This window comes from Leopardus geoffroyi, chromosome D3 (assembly GCF_018350155.1).
Source record: "Leopardus geoffroyi isolate Oge1 chromosome D3, O.geoffroyi_Oge1_pat1.0, whole genome shotgun sequence".
In the NCBI taxonomy this organism is placed as follows: Eukaryota; Metazoa; Chordata; class Mammalia; order Carnivora; family Felidae; genus Leopardus; species Leopardus geoffroyi.
This window is the reverse complement of record NC_059339.1, coordinates 77,399,056-77,415,740: the sequence shown is the minus strand read 5'-3', so window position 1 is coordinate 77,415,740 and position 16,685 is coordinate 77,399,056. Positions and strand designations below refer to the sequence as shown.

The 16,685-nt window shown below is 50.6% G+C and overlaps 1 protein-coding gene across 2 annotated transcripts in view; it reads right to left on the bottom strand.

Moving 5' to 3' along the window:
- Window positions 1-16,220, bottom strand: part of LOC123587715 (O-acyltransferase like protein-like) — a 30,621-nt gene extending 14,401 nt beyond the window's left edge. For both annotated transcript variants that reach the window (XM_045457684.1, XM_045457685.1), the window contains exons 1-4: window positions 16,131-16,220; window positions 11,014-11,115; window positions 4,403-4,568; window positions 2,904-2,983 (exon numbers count right to left, since the gene is read on the bottom strand). In XM_045457684.1, coding sequence (XP_045313640.1) covers window positions 2,904-2,983; window positions 4,403-4,568; window positions 11,014-11,084 — 317 coding nt within the window. In that variant the 5' untranslated portion in view covers window positions 11,085-11,115; window positions 16,131-16,220. The remainder of the gene's footprint in view (window positions 1-2,903; window positions 2,984-4,402; window positions 4,569-11,013; window positions 11,116-16,130) is intronic.
- Between the last annotated feature and the right edge of the window lie 465 nt (window positions 16,221-16,685).

The following is a 16,685-nucleotide window of genomic DNA, read 5'->3' as shown; positions in this document are numbered from 1 at the left end:
GTCACAGAGCCGAGGCCTGCGACAGCCCCAGAGAATTGGGCCAGGTGCTCCCCTGCCCCTGGAGCTCTGAGGGTTTGACTGCCTCGTGGGAGGGAGAGTCCACCCCCGTGGAGGCCCTGGGGGCCTGAACAGGTCTAGCCTCCTGCTCAGGGAGCCCCTCTCCAGCAGCAGCAGGGATCAGCGACCCAGGAGTGTCCCAGGAATCCCCACCCTCTCTAAGGGGCTTGGGGAGGGAAGGGGAGGGGAAGGGAGGTCAGCATCCCAAAGCCACCTTGACCTACTCTCATCCTTCCTTGTCTGATCCACACTGAGGTGAGCGTGGGAGGGCACACTAATTCCTAATCCTCACCGTTCTCAGCGATTTCATCCTGGGAGGTGTGAGTATAAATCAAGGAGGCAGAGAGTGGTACGTCTTTCTACCAGAGGATGTTCGGAGCTATTTTTTTTTAAACCTTCATTTCCAAGATAGAAAGCAATGTGATTATTAGAGCTCATTTCCATCTTATCGTCAGATTTTATTTCAATCTCATATGCTCTTAGTGCTATGATGCTATCCAAAATTGCCCTCTCCACCTCCCAGCCCCCACTCTGAGAAAATAAGCCATTTAATTCCAATGCTTTTGTTTCAGGAGACGGGGTGGGGAAGAACTTGCCACGTCTTCTGACTCAAACTCACTATACCAGCAAAACCGCCTCTGTGCTGAGTGGAATCCATGGAACATTTTTTTAGCGGTTAGTAAAAAGACAAAAAACAAAAACCAAAAAACACCTCCTGTACATTTAAAGTTAGAAAGCATTGTGTGTTTCAGATATGTGAAAAGCAGATTTCCCTTTTTTTTTTTTTTTTTTTTGGTGTTTAATTCTTAGATGAAATTAAAATCAAGATGGCTTGAACACTTGCATTTGGCTAGAACAGGCAACCTCATGGGTCAGCCTGTGATTCAAAGGTCTGTCCTACAAAGAGCAGTAACAGGTAACCACAATATAGAGCAGGTCAAGGCGTATTTAGAACCCCGCTTCACCCCTAGGAGTTAAAGACTTGCAAGTTAGATATGAAAAAATGACTATTTTCTTACATATCCAAATAGCAAGGTTTATATTTTGTTTTGTATTATTAGTAACATTCCATATTGACAACCGTGTAATTGGTGGCCAGAGGACTGAACATTGATAGAAGCTTTAAGGAAAGCAATTTGTCATTATGCTTCAAGAGCCTAGAAGACATTCATGCTCTTTGACCCAGGGATTCCCCTTAAAGATATGCATTCTAAAGAAATATCAGGGTGGAGACTCTGATCTCCACGAAAATAGTTATCAGACGATTATTCATGAAAGCAAGCATAAAATTGGAAATAATCCAAGTATCTAACACCAGGGGAAGGTGTGAGTAGATTACGGTTCATTCCATAGAATGAAACGTTACACACACATTAAAATTATGTTTACTTAAAGTAAATAAATAGGGGCGCCCGGGTGGCTCAGTCGGTTAAGCGACCGACTTTGGCTCAGGTCATGATCTCATGGGTCGTGGGTTTGAGCCCTGTGTCCGGCTCTATGCTGACAGCTCAGAATCTGGAGGCTGCTTCGGATTCTGTGTCTCCCCCTCTCTCTCTGCCCCTCCCCCACTCATGCTCTGTCTCTCTCTCTCTCTCTCTCTCTCTTTCAAAAAATAAACATTAAAATTTTTTTTTAGGGGCGCCTGGGTGGCGCAGTCGGTTAAGCGTCCGACTTCAGCCAGGTCACGATCTCGCGGTCCGTGAGTTCGAGCCCCGCGTCAGGCTCTGGGCTGATGGCTCAGAGCCTGGAGCCTGTTTCCGACTCTGTGTCTCCCTCTCTCTCTGCCCCTCCCCCGTTCATGCTCTGTCTCTCTCTGTCCCAAAAATAAATAAACGTTGAAAAAAAAAAATTAAAAAAATAAATAAATAAATTTTTTTTTTAATAAATAGATAAAATTGTGTCTCTTAGAAGTACGCTTAGAAAACGCTTACGTCATGTAACTATTAAAAGAAAGATACTGATGTATATACACAGAAGCCTTTCATGTTTAAAAAGTGGTGCGGAAAAAGATCAGGAAGATAAACACAGAGATATTGACAGGGAATTCACCTCTTCTTGAGTGAGGAATGGGTCTAGGGTGATGGTTTTCCCCTCTATTCATCCTACTATCTTCCCATACCTCTTAAACTGAACATGTATGTTAACAACAAAAAAAGGGAAAAATCTTTTAAGATATGGCATGGATATTCCACAAGCTATAAGTGTCCTCGTGAATTATTGAGGCCTGAGAGCTTTTCTAGAACTAACAAAAATTACGGTAATAAATATCTGATGGGGGGAACAGGGACACTGATGTATCGCTGGGGGCACGGTAATTACTTCCCTCTTTCTGGAGAACAACCGCACGACATGTAACAAGCAGCAAGAAATCGTTCCTGCGCTTTGCCCGAGTCATTCCACTTGGAAATGGGTCCCCAAGGAAATGAACAGGAGGAAAAAGCAGTACGTTCAAAGACAGTCACTGAGGTGCCATCTGGAGTCATGAAACACTGGAAATAATGTAGATGCCCGACCATAACAGTGGCACAGAAACCCTAAAACCGCGGAGTGTGTGGATCGTGTCGCTATGCGGAAATGTTTACAAAGACAGGTGAATGGAAAAGACTGAGAGTAGAGATTACACACGCCCTGATTACGACCCTGCAAAAACACAGAGGGGTGTGTGCAGGACGAAGCTTGGAGGAGAACGTGGAGAAAGATAAACAGAAAAGGATTCGGTGTCCACCCTGCTCTGAAAAGTTCGCTTCCTAAATCGCAAAGGCTGCTCTGCCCAGAGCTGGAGCGCTCGCTGGGAGTGCCGTGGGAGAGGTCCCGTGGCCAGACCCGCCGGTCCCGGGGACACTCACTTTCTGTGGATGAGGACGATCGCCGGCGTGATGAGATGGCACTGAAAATCGTTGGCCAGGTACCACGTCCAGCCATTACACTGAAACGAGAGGAGCAGAGGTCACTCACCGGGGCCACTCGCTCACCTTCCTGGAGCTGGAGGCTGGGGAGGTGTGGGGGGGGTGGGGGAGGGGCGGTCCAAGGGAAGAGAAAGGAATTTGGGGCCACAGGATTTCACATACCTCATCTCACTTAATCCTGTAAGGAGCCTAGGTGGGGAGTATTGTTACTGCCAGGTTACAAAAGGGAAATGCAGAGCTTTCTCTCTTGAAAAAAGCAGTGAAAGCTAAGCTCCCAGGGCAGTTGGAGGAACTCAACTCCACCCCGTTACACGAATGTAAGGGACAATTATCGTTTTGGTGCCCTCAGAGCCGGTAAAGGTCCCTGTTGTCCTCTCTTCCCTGCCTTGCCGGCCCTCCCCAGCCCCGGGGAAGGAATGTGCTCATCTAGATTGGAAGCCTGGCTCCAGACGAGCTTGTGCCGGAGAGCCCAGAGTTCCCACGTGTGACGGACGTGCGGTCGTCTGGCCAAAGCCACATCTTTCCGCAGGCTGTCCGGGTTGGTGTGAAATGAGCCAGTTACCTGCCTCATTCTTCTTCAACGTGACGAAGTTCCTGGGGGCAGCTCCCTCCAGGGCTCCGGAGGTAAAAGGCTCCTTGCTCCCTCCAGTCCCCAATCCGGTCCTCGAGAGCCCAGACTTATCCAGCACAAGCGACAGCTTTCCTTGTCCCGGCTAAAGGGAAGTGCCCGAGGTGGGGGATCGGTGAGACCTCCAGGCCAGACGGCCCTCACACGTCCGCTTTCAAGGACTAAGGTGGGCTTTGCCTCAAACAGGTGGCTGGCTCGTGTCCTCGCCACTGATTCCCACGTGGGGCCCAGGCCGGTCCGCACCTGGCACACACGATTCAATTACCCCTATTTCACCTTCGTTGACTCCGATGTCATCGTGAGGATCCGAGGGCTTCGGGGGAAGCCCCAGCCAGTATAGACAGATGTTGTGGCTCTGTCTGATCTGGCTTGAGACGGAAAAACGACTCATTATGGCGCAGGTGAGGTGCAATGTTCCATCCCAGTTACAGGCCGTCTGCGTGGAGGTAAGACAAGTGTCCTTTCTCTGTGGGGTGTGACATGGAACCTTGACGGAGCAAGGTTGGCCGCTTCCGGACACGCACCTGCACGGTTGGCCCCTCAGTGCCCACCACCCTGCTCCCTCCCTCTGCTTTGCACAGCAACTGCCCCTGCCAAGGCTGGTTTGGTAACACTCACCCATCCCGAGAGGCTAGTCTCCCTGCCCCCAGCCGCCCCCTTCCTGTGGCTTCACTGTTACTCCAGAGAAAGTGCCAGAAGAAAGGGCATCAGACCCAGGCCGGCCCTTGGAAAGTTCACGAACCGTGTGAAGTGACACCCCGCGTTGGCTCGTGCCCATCTGCCTGTTCCCAGCCCATGACGCGGGACTCACCGCGTTTTGGACCCACAGGAAATTATTTAGCAACAGCAGATTCGTCCACCACACTCGCCGGCAGTTATCCACGTGGAACTTGGGCACTTCCCAGACGGGTCCCCAGGGAACAAGAGAGAACAATCCAGCCAGCAAGCACACCGAATACATGTGAAGGGGCTGCAACCTGGCAGGAAAGAGCCAGAAGACAGAAGGGGACTCTCCACCGTGGTTCCATTCAGTCCCCGGGGTGAGCGACAGAGACGCTCTGAAACGGATTGTGCTGGGTGGGCGACCAGTTGCCCACACCTCAAACGTTCCTACGCTCGTGGGTAAAAATTCTTGAGCTCCCACCCCGGGGCTCCGATGCTGCTGAGGCAAACATACGTCAGTTACCGAGCAGGTGGTGATGAACTCGTGATTTGTGAGTTCGAGCCCCGCGTCGGGCTCTGTGCTGACGGCTCGGAGCCTGGAGCCTGCTTCCGATTCTGTGTTTCCCTCTCTCTCTGCCTCTCCCCCGCTTGTGCTCTCTCTCTCTCTCTCTCTCTCTCAAAAATAAATAAATAAACATTAAGAAAAAAAAAAAAAAGAAATACTCCCGTCAGGGGAAAAGTACCTCTATTTTACCGATGGGGAAATCACAGAAGTTTGGGTGACTTGGCCAAGGTGGCCCAACCACCCAGCGGCACTGAGGTCTGCCACCAGCTCACATCCTTCCCCCTGTGGCCACCCTGGATGACAATGCCTTTCCTCGCTCCTTCCCTCTTTTCCTTTCTCCCTCCTTGTTTTCTTTCTCCCTCCCTTCCTTCATACCCTACCTCCTTCCCAGATACAAAGACGGTGGGGGAAAGGCACAGGTGTCCTTTAGAAACAGAATGCCAGCCCTACCCGCCACCTGCTTTAGACTCTCCAGCAGCCGCATTTGTCAGTCAAAAGAAATAGCCACAATGAAGTCCAATAATATACTTTACGTAGCCCAGCGTATCCCGAATGTTATTGACAGGTAATCGCTATAAAAAAACTAGCCAGCAGTTTTCCATCCTTCCTTCTTTGAGTCTTGAGAATCCCGCGTGCATTACGCTCACGGCACACCTCAGCGGGCCACATGTCTGGTGGCCACGTACTGGACATCGCTGGTGCAGAGTTTTGAAGCGAGGCCATAGCAGGGGGGCGGACGCAATCCCGGCACGGATTCTGGGTGAGCTACGATCAACAGCCGTCTTTTAAAAGGACATATGTAGAAATTCCCAGTTGAGCACAGGGCCCAGCAGCACCTCCGGGCATCTCAGGCGGGGGTTGGGGGGGCGGGGAGGGTGTCAGGGCCCCGGGCTGGCTGTGACAGATGGGAAGGGCCGGACTGCTGGAGGTCCACACTCCAGCAGAGTCGTAGGGCAGCACCCAGCTGCCCTGTGGGCGCCGGGACCCAGACCTGTCGGCCTCCGGTGCTCCCCACGCTGATACATCCTTCATAGGCGTGCCTAGCAGACAGGAGGGCTGGGGGCATGCGGGGAGCAGCCTGGAATCTCAGATCACGGTCAGAGAGAAAGGGCTGCTGACTGGGCCAAAATGCATCTCCCCAGATCAGCTCAGACAACAGCCACAGAGCCCTGCCTGGGCCCGGGCCCCGCCACATTAGCCATCTGACCGAGCTGTCCTACAGCTGCTCCCCCAGGCCTCGGGCTCCGCCTCCCAAGCCTTCCTTCCCACCATCTGTCACCTCCCTGGGGACAGTAAGTTACCCCCCCCCCCCCCGCTCCCCTCTGAACGGAGTTCAGGTCAGATGCCCTCAGGGGGGAGCACGGTACAGGCGTGTTCCGCCTCTGAGTGGGGGGGCCCGTGGGGGCAGGGCAGAGGCTGGGCCTCACCTTGAGGAGCAGAGCTACGGATATGTGGCCTCTAGTTCTGTCGAAATGCTCCTACTGAGAAAATCATGTAACTTCTCTCTTTCCTCTTCTAGGGAGACAGGGTGGGGGGGGGGATGATGATTCCTTAGATTCTTTTAAGGAGCATCATGATTCCTGCCTCCTAAGGGTTTTTGAGAATCAAAGGAGATCAATAAGAAAACAGCCGGCAACATGGAATGAATCGCATAAATGTAAATTGTTCTTCATTTTTGTTCAAGCTGCTGGGAGATTGAAAGTCTAGGAGGGTTTTCAAAGATTAAAAAGTGCAATATTGGCTGTCGTGCGAGGTACAAGAAGCAGGCATTCTCTTAGCCAGTGGGTGGGAAGGGAAAGTGGAAAATGTCCATCAAAATGTGTGATGCACTAAACCACCAATTCTAGAAATTTACCCCCAAACATGTGCACAAAAGTGTACTGATATTGAATCATTGTCTAAGATAGCAAAAGCTTGGGATTACCACCACACCCATTAACAGGGGCACGTTAGATTCACGACTGTCCACCCACACAGAGCCATCCCAGGCCACCTTTAAAATCAGTGGGGTGCCGGGTGCCTGGGTGGCTCAGTCAGTTAAGCGTCCAACTCTTGGCTTCATCTCAGGTCATGATCTCACGGTTTGTGGGTCCAAGCCCCATGTCCGGCTCTGTAGTACAGTTTGGAGACCACTGGGGATTCTCTCTGCTCTCCCCCGCCCCTCCCCCACTCGCTCTCTCTCAAAATAAATAAATAAACTTTAAAAAAATAAAATCAGTGAGGTGGGTCCTTGCATGCAACAGATTGATATGCCAACATGAAATCATTATGTGAAAAAAGCTACCTGTAAAATAGTATGGTTTATAGTATAATCATATTCTTGAGAAAGAAAGAAAGAAAGAAAGAAAGAAAGAAAGAAGAAAGAAAGAAAGAAAGAAGAAAGAAAGAAAGAAAGAAAGAAAGAAAGAAGAAAGAAAGAAGAAAGAAAGAAAGAAGAAAGAAAGAAAGAAGAAAGAAAGAAAGAAAGAAAGAAAAAAGAAAGAAAGAAGAAAGAAAGAAAGAAAGAAAGAAAGAAGAAAGAAAGAAAGAAAGAAAGAAAGAAAGAAAGAAAAAAGAAAGAAAGAAGAAAGAAAGAAAGAAAGAAAGAAAGAAAGAAAGAAAGAAGAAAGAAAGAAAGAAAGAAAGAAAGAAAGAAAGAAAGAAAGAAAGAAAGAAAGAAAAAGAAAAAACCCAGGGACATGGGGGTGCCTCGGTCGGTTAAGCGTCCGACTTCAGCTCAGGTCATGATCTCACGATTTGTGAGTTCGAGCCCCACGTCCCGGCTCTGTGCTGACAGCTTGGAGCCTGGAGCCTGTTTCAGATTCTGTGTCTCCCTCTCTCTTCGACCCTCTCCTGCTCACGCTCTGTCTCTCCCTCTCAAAAATAAATAAACATTAAAAAAAAGAAAAAACCCAGTGCCTGTAAGTATGTAAGTACATGGAAAGTATCTGCGAGAATTTACAAGAAACCGTTAACAAAGGTGCCCCGTGGGGGAGTGAGACTGCAGTGGGTACCCTTAATTTTAGTGTATAACCTTCTGTGATAGATATTTTTATCAGTAATGTCTTTATTGTAACAAAAACTCCCGATTTTTTTTTTTTTTTTTTTTTTTTTTTTTTTTTTGAGAGAGAGAGAGAGAGAGAGTACACGTGCGTGCAGAGAGAGAACCTAAGCAGGTTCCACACTCAGCACAGAGCTCAGCTCGGGCTCAGTCTCCCGACCATGAGATCATGACCTGAGCCGAAATCAAGAGTCAGAGGCATAACCGACTGAGCCACATAGGTGCCCCCAAACCCCTGATTTTTAACCTGTTACCCCTAGTTGGAATAATCACACAGTTTTAAGGGTCTGAGACATCTACTCTCCTTGTTTCCCGTCACATAATCTTTGTTCCGATTTACCCCGGGAAGCTGGCGTTTTGCACTTTCTTATAGCTGCTGTAGCTCCCGGGTCCTCCGTCTCCTGCCCCTGTCCTCTTACTGTCTATTCTCAGTGTGATTCTTGGAGAATGTGACTCGGCCCGTGCCACTCCCCTGCTGGAACCCTCCAAAGGCTTCTTGTGCCCCAGTAAAATAGAAGGTCCTTAAAGCAGCATACAGGCCCTCTACGATCCTGGCCACGGGGCCCCGCTCCACCTCTCTGACCTCGTCCCCTCCTGCTCTCCAAGCTGCTCTCTCCACTCCAGTGGGCTCTCTGCGGTCTCTCAAACATGCCAGCCACATTCCCTTCTCAGGACCTTAACACCTGTTCCCCACATGGGCCCTTCTTCCCCCACAGCACTCTCTTTGCTTAGAACATTCTTTTACTTCCTTTGACACAGGTCACTTTCCCTGACTCCCCTTCCAGAAGAAGACCCCATCTTGCCTCCTTCTCCAAATAAGCACTTTGTGCCACCTAGGGTCCCTGGCCTGCTAGAAATGCATTTGTATATTGCAACTTAATGTCGCATATTTATTCACGGATTATCCGTCTCTGGTCACTGGAACGTAACCTCCAGGCCAGAAGGCACTTGCGTGGTTATTAACTATTGAATCCCCAGGGCTTACAACAGTGCCTGGCACACAGTGGGCCCTCGATAAATACAGAAAGAGGGGCGCCTAGGTGGCTCAGTCGTTTGAGCGCCTTACTCTTGATTTCTGCTCAGGTCATGATCTCACAATTCATGAGTTCAAGCCCCCTGTCAGGCTCTGCACTGACAGTGTGGAGCCTGTTTGGGGTTCTCTCTCTCTCTCTCTCTCTCTTTCTCTGTCCCTCTCCTCACTTGCGTGTGCTTGCATGCACACATACTCTCTCTCAAAATAAATAAATAAACGTATAAAAAATACAGAATGAGTGAGTGAACAAATGACCTCATTTCCAGTCCTCTTGGAGATAAGTAGGCAGGTACTTGATCATAACTAAGAACAGTGGGTTTTGCTGACAAGGATGAGACCATCAAAGAGGCTGGGAGTGTGGCTGCTTTCACTCTGGGTTTCCCTTACAGAGTGAGTTCAAATTGGGTTGGTGATGTTTCCCCCGATTTTTCAACAAAGTTATGTCCCGGGTTGGACTCTCTCTTCCTGGCTCCAATCTGCCACTTTCTCAGGGCTCCCTCCTCAAGAACATCACCACCATCCACCATGTTGTGTAGATTGGAAATTCTGAGTATCCTTGACTTGCCCTCTCTCCGTTCCCACGGCCAATTGTCAGTCCAGATCTGCTATCCTCCCCAAATATTGCAATAATTTCCTCACGGGGATCCTCACCACCATCTTGACCCATAAGACCTCTCTCACACACACACACACACACACACACACACTACTGCTTTATCTGCCTGCTAAAACACTTCCTGTCCTTCAGTCCCCAGAGCAGGACTTTTCTTCTGAAGTAGATTTCCCAGGCAGAACCCACCATGCCCTGGATTGGATGCCACCATTGGATTCCACGCCCCACCCCCTAACACCGCATCGGCATTTATCACTAAGAACCTGTGGCCTGAATGTCAATCGGTCCCTCTCCTCCAGAAGACCACAGGGCACAACATGCTAAACCCAGGGCCACGCACCCGAAAAAAAGGAATAAGGAGTCTGTCAAGCATCCAGGACAAGGGCTAGATTCAATTGAGTTTGGAAGAAACCACAAAGGCCATGGTGAAAAGAAATCAATAGAGGCCCATTCCGTAGCCCATACTCATTCTTACCCGGTTTTCTGGAAAAGTTAAAAGGTGTGAGTGGCGGCCACAGTAACAACGACAGCTTCTACTTGCGGGAGGCTTACTGTGTGTCACACGTGCCTCTGAGTTCTCAGCACACATGCTCTCATTTAATCCTCGCAAGAGTCCCGTGGAGTGCGTGCCGTCATTCTTCCCATTTTTTGAGTTGAGAAAACTCAAGCCCGGAAAGGGTGAGGCACTGCCTCCAGGTCACATAGCTGGTAGAGGACTGAGCCAGCATGAAAGATTTGACAAACCAGAGACAGAACTTACCCACTCCATTTTCCTAGCCCACAAGATTGTTGCAACAGCCCCCTCCCGCTCTGTGACAACGAAGCTTGACAAGAGAGGCAACGGCCATAAGTAATGAGAGCCAGCTCTAGCTCAGTCAGCAACAAACTGTGATTTAGAGACTGCATAAAAGGAGGGGTGGGTTCCACGAGCTGAAGTTTCCTCTGCTTCCCAAGCTCCCTGTGTCTTTACTGCATCACGGGTTCCATCCTCCGTCCCAGGACTCTATCTCCTCCTGCCCCAACCAACCACCCATTCGTAAGGAGGGCCACGTCCGCCCCCCTCCCCCTCAGCAGAACCACCATCACCCCAAGCTTCCACCAGCCCCTCTCTTTGCTGTATCTTATTTGATTTTTATCATCACCATCGGTACTCTTATTTACAGGACACAATTACCACTAGTTCGTACAAGACGTACACATTCTCCCGTTGAAGACACGTTCCATGGAAATCGGACAGCACATTTATGGAAATCTGCTGCCCGTCAGCGGAGGAATAAGGAGGTTTCTGCTGGTTTCATATAGTTCAAATTCTATTAGGGCAAATATCACGAAAATTGGCATCTTCCACTGGCAAAAGCTGCTAGACAGCAAAAACCAACTTCATGAAGAAAACGATTTCTCTCCGTTTACTTTGCTTCGAACGTTCCTTCAGAAGAGGGTTAAAGACTAAAAAGCAATACGTTGTTACACAGCAATAATGGATTGAGACATTTTATAAACAGACCTACCTTGTAAGGCGGCTGAGGAAGTATCTGAGGATGACATTAAGGGTTGTTCCTTTGTCCGAATTCTGATGCATCCTTAGAAATGACCTTGCGCTTAGCCAACCACTGAGAGAAAGAGAAGAGCCACAGGAATTACTTATCAATGATACAGTTCATCCGATGATTAATTTGGTTGTCTCCATCAGAGTACAATAAGTTATGCAGCGGTAACAAGGTATCTCCAACACGAAAACAGTAACAGTTTTTTCTTGCTCGCGCGACATGCCCACGGCCAGTCGCCTTGACCTCAGCGTCTTCCAAACTAGGGGACCCGGGCTGAAGGAGCGGTCACTGTCTGAAAGGTCACTGGTGACCACGGCAGAGGAAAGAGCATTTTGGAGGGCTTCAAACCGGCAATTAAATGTCTTAGCCCAGAAACGACATGTTTAAAGCTCTTAGCATCACGGCAACCCCAGGCACCCCTCCTTGGCCAGACCTGGATTCCACCTAACGACAACGGGTCCGGGAAGTTGACTGTTACCAAGTGCCCGGAAGGAAGAGAGCCAGAAATATTTGGTGAACAACACTAAGAGCTATCGCGTTGGCCTTTTGAAACGACAGTGTCAAAGCTTTCCACTTCCGTAGTGCCACACCGTTTTCAAAGTACCTTCACTAACGGTGTTGCTTGTCCTTCTCCAGTCATACCAACCTACTTTGCAATGAATGTCGATTGAGTGAGTGATCGGTAGAAGGGAAGATACTACGATTCCTGCATGCCTACTAGGAAATCGAGGCTCAGAGGGTCAGTGGGTTGCCCAAGATTCTCAACCGACACATCCTGACGACAAATTTGTTGCCCAGGATGTTCAGCTAAAGAAACAGGCTACATCTCTGAGTTACAACCTGATGATAAGCGAGTCTGTGAGTAAGCTTCCTGACCTTCCGACGTTTATGCCATTGGGCCTCGTGGGTGTTTCTCTAAGGAACAAATGCATTTCCTATGGCCAAAAAAAAAAAAAAAAAGGCTGCGTGTGTGTTGGAAGGGATCAGGGAGGGTTAGAGAATGTCTTGATTCTCTGCCAGCGTGATTTTTTTTTTTTTTTTTTTTGAAACGCAGCAAGTTGGATTCACTATAATAGGAATGCAATTTATAGAGACATGTAGAAGGGGGTGTGGAGATGTGGAAGTAGGCCAGCCAATTCCGATTCCAGGCTCCTCTTAATTTCGGGAAAGAATGCATCAGGGTCTCCGTGTGTGGCCATGCAACACCCAGCCATTCAGCGCGGAGAGAGGACAAAGAGAAGGCTGGCAGGGAAACAGGCTGCCAGCAGGAGAACCTGCTGTAGGAAGCTGGGAAGATGCAGAGACCCCACCCCGCCACGGGGAGCACAATCCCGCAACAGGAATGGGTGAAGTCAGCCAGAGAAGTAGAAGAAGGTTCCCGAGCCGTCACCAGGGATGGTCAGAAGTCTGGTTTTGCTACGTAAATGGGTGCGTGACATGGCGGTAAAGACCTGCGTTTGGCGTGAAACAAGCATTGTGTTCCCGATCTCACTCGAACTTTCCTAGCTGGGGGGACTTGGGCAACTGATTTCATCTCTGCACATCAACTTTCTCATCTGTAAACACGAGCATGATGAAACCGGCTCCAGCCTCCCGGGTTTAATGGGAGAATCGTCCGGAATAACAGGTTAAAAGCTGTTGGCACGATGGCGATACTAGGGGTCCCTTCGTAAGATTTCCATTGTCCAAATGAAATGTTTCTGTAAAAGGAATCGGTGCAGTTCTTTTTTTACGTGTACTTATTTGTAAGTAATCTGTACACCCATAGTGGGGCTTGACATTGTGACCCGCGAGATCAAGGGTCGCACGCTCTTCTGGCTGAGCCAGCCGGGAGCCCCGGGGCGCACTTTTTAAAGTAAACAAAATGGGGGCGCCTGGGTGGCTCGGTCGGTTGAGCGTCCGACGTCGGCTCAGGTCATGATCTCGCGGTCCGTGAGTTCGAGCCCCGCGTCGGGCTCTGTGCTGACAGCGTGGAGCCCGGAGCCTGCTTCGGATTCTGTGTGTCCCGCTCTCTCTGCCCCTCCCCCGCTGGCACTCTGTCTCTCTCATCAACATTAACATAATGTTACATGAAATAAACAATCAATAAATAAACATTAACAAATTAAGAAAGTAAACAAAATGAACGTTGGACGGGAAGGAAACAGGAGTCCTGGCCTCTTAGCTGGGTGAGGCCCGGGGTGGGGCCTGAGAACCTGCATTTCTGACAGCCTTGCAGATGACGCGGGTACAGCTGGACTGGGCCCATACTCTGAGAACCACTGATAAAAGGCCCGGCACTCCCCGGGCCCCAGAGCGAGCCAGGGGTTGGATATGTAGTCTTTTTACCAACAAAAGGGTGCAGGGTTGCAGTTTTCTTGGACTTCTGAAATTTCATAGCCTTGGCCTGGGGTTTTGGGGTATCTCAGGGCTGACCCAACGGCGGCTCTGGTGTCTCAGGGATTCGCACTGATAGTCCAGGCATGACCAGTGGCTTTCCAGGCCCTCATTCTTCCCTCCTGGTGGCAATTCTCCAGCTTGAGTTTTTGGCTTTGATTCCAGCCATGCTGATCTGTCCTTGCCAGCCTCCCTCCCACGGCTTGGGGCTCCGCCAGCCAGCCCCATCTTTTTGGCCTTGTTCTTGCTAGGTCCTCTTGCAGGGAACAGAGTTCTGGACGTTGAAGGCCGACCCCTGGGCCGACCTCCCCACCCAGCGGGGGGCCTGCCCCAGGTCTCTGCGCTCGGGTTTGCCTGCCTGGTTAGACCCAGCTATGCCCTCCTGGCAAGTCTGGTGCCCAGTGGTTGCCATTTCACCGCAGAAGTGGCCTCTGACCCTCGCCTGTCTGGGCCCCCCTTTTTGTCACCCTGGCCACCTGGTGACCGGGTCTCAGCTCATTCTGTACCCTCCTTTCTCTGCATTACCCCCAAGAACCTGTCACACCAGAAGCTTGAACTAAAACAACTAAGAAATCATTTCGACAACTCCTTATTGGGCAGTCCCGTATGCCTGGCATTGCTTTGGGCTCCAGGGACAGCAGGACACAAAACAGAAAGAAGTCCCATCATATAGTCCAGTGGAGAGACACCGACAATAAATACATGAATAATAAATATGCGGCATCTATAAGGTTAGGTAAAAGAGGAGAAATAAATCAGGGAAAATGAAGGCAAGAGTGTGGTGGGTCCGTGTTAAACAAGGGAGACGAGCCAGGCGTTGTTGGGAGGTAACATTTGGGCAATCGCTGAAGGAAGAGAGGGAAAGCCACGAGGACCTCGGGGAAGTAAGTGTGGCGGAAAATGATGGTCATTCGTCCCCCCGTGCTGCTGCTCTGCCCTGTTTGCAGGCTGGTTCTCTCCTAATCTGGCGGTTCGTACGCTTTTGAATTTCACGGCTTTAAAATTACAAGCATAACGAAGCAAAACCACCAGAAAACAAAACACAAAGCACAAGAAGCACGATGGGGCACTTATCAGAAGCTTGCTCCATTGTTGTTGGGCCAACAACCTCCGCAGCATTCATGGGGGGGGGGGGGGTGGGGGGGGGGGTCGCTTTCTCTTCCGACGTGTCAGCGTGCGATGGGGACGCGTTCTCAGATCCCTCGCTTTCCTGATCGCTCCCTGCCGCCCACGCACGGCGCAGCCCCCCGCCACAGTCTCCACGCCCTGCCATCTGGCCCCAGGGCCCAGGCTGCGCGGCCACTCCCCGGACAGGGGCACCAGCACCCCTCTGCGTCGCCAGATACGGGGGGGGGGGGGGCACTTCCGCGTCTCTTCAGCTCCCACAGAGTTGCCCTTCCTTCCTGATCCGCTGCCTTGGCTTGGCTTCCTGGGCCCCGCCGTGTCTCGCTTGTCCCGTCTCGTTTCCCCGGTCGCTCATTCTCAGACTCCGTGGGGGCTCCCCTTCTCCCCCACTTCTGCGGGCTGGGGCGGCGGAGGTCCTAGCATATCTACCCCTGCCCTGTCCTTGCTTGCGCTCTCCTCCCCGCGAGATCCGGGCCAGCTCTGTGGCCTCCCTGCCGCCCGTAACCCAAGGCCCCCAAGTTCCCATCTCTGGCCTGGACATTTCCACTGAGCTCCCGGCACACGGAGCCCCTGCTGAGTGAACACCACTACCTGGGTGGCTGGGTTATCTTCACCGGGTTGGCACCCTTTGATTCCAACAGAAGGCCTGGTTTTCCCGCCAAGACTCTTCTTCTGCTCCAGGCTTTCTGCTCAGCGAATGCCAGCCACCCCCCACCCCTCCTCCTCCTCCTCCTCCCACCCCCACCCCGACACAGACCCCCCCCCCACCCCCCATCTCAGCTCCTGAGCCCAGCCGGAAGTCCTTCTGAAGTCCTCTCTCTCTCGCCCTTCACATCCAATCAACAGGTCCTGACAATTCCACATCTAAAGCCTATCTTGGACATGACCTTCTCACTCTATCCCACCCACCGGCCATCCCCCGCCTCCCCTGCCCCCGTCCAGGCCTCATCCTTTCTCATCGGAAGTATAGCAAAGGTCACTGATGGATCTCCCTGCTTCTATCCCCGCCTGCCTTAGATCTGCCGCGAACACAGGAGCCAGACTGATCATTTTTTAAAATGTCAGATGATATCGCTTTCAAACGAAAGCAATCCAACCTCTTCCCGTCCCACCAAGACTAAAGTCCAAGCTCCTGAGTCTTGCTACAAGGTCCTCTGTGGTCTGGCCCTGCCCGGCTCACTCCCTCTCTCCCCACCTTCACCATGCTTCGGCCTTCTTTCTGCTCCTTTAACAAGGATGGATCTCTGTCTCTGTCTGTCTCTGTTTCTGTCTCTCTCTCTCTCTCTCCTTAGCTCTTTGGCACTGGTGGCTCCCTTTGCCTGAATCTTTCTTATCCAGGATTTTCCCAGGGCCAGCTCCTTCTAGCCACAGTAGTCCCTCATCAGACAAGCCTTTTCCAATAAGTCTACACAGCTACCCGCTCTCTCTCACAACTGCTGTGCTCTTCCTTCCTAGTAGCTATTACTATCCGATTTTGTTCTTGTTTATTTGTTTGCTTATTGCTGGACACACACACACGCACACACACACACACACACACAGCAATATGCGCAACAGCAGACACCACACCACATTACCTGATCAGGAAGAATGTGTCAACCCCAAGATAGAATGGGCCACTCCGAGAATAAAGGTACAGTGGATTTTTAAGCACTCTGCTTTTCCACTCAAGCACATTATCTGCAACAAACAGAAAAACAGTTGTCTTTCTGTTTCACCGAAGAAAGTCATGTGATTCACGTTTTCAAAAAAAGCAAGAGGAGCACCTTCGACTTTCATAGTATCGAGGGGATTTCGGGGCGCCTGGGGGGCTCGGCCAGCGAAGCGTCCCACTTCGGCTTGGGTCGTGATCTCACGATTCGTGAGTTCGAGCCCCGCGTCGGGCTCTGCGCGGACAGCTCGGAGCCTGGAGCCTGCTTCGGATTCTGTGTCTCCCTCTCTCTCTCTGCCCCTCCCCCGCTCACTCTCTGTCTCTCCCTCTCTCAAAAATAAATAAACATTTTTTTTTTAAAAAAAAGAGGATTTTGTTTTTTATTAAATTTTTTTTTTCAACGTTTATTTATTTTTGGGACAGAGAGAGACAGAGCATGAACGGGGGAGGGGCAGAGAGAGAGGGAGACACAGAATCGGAA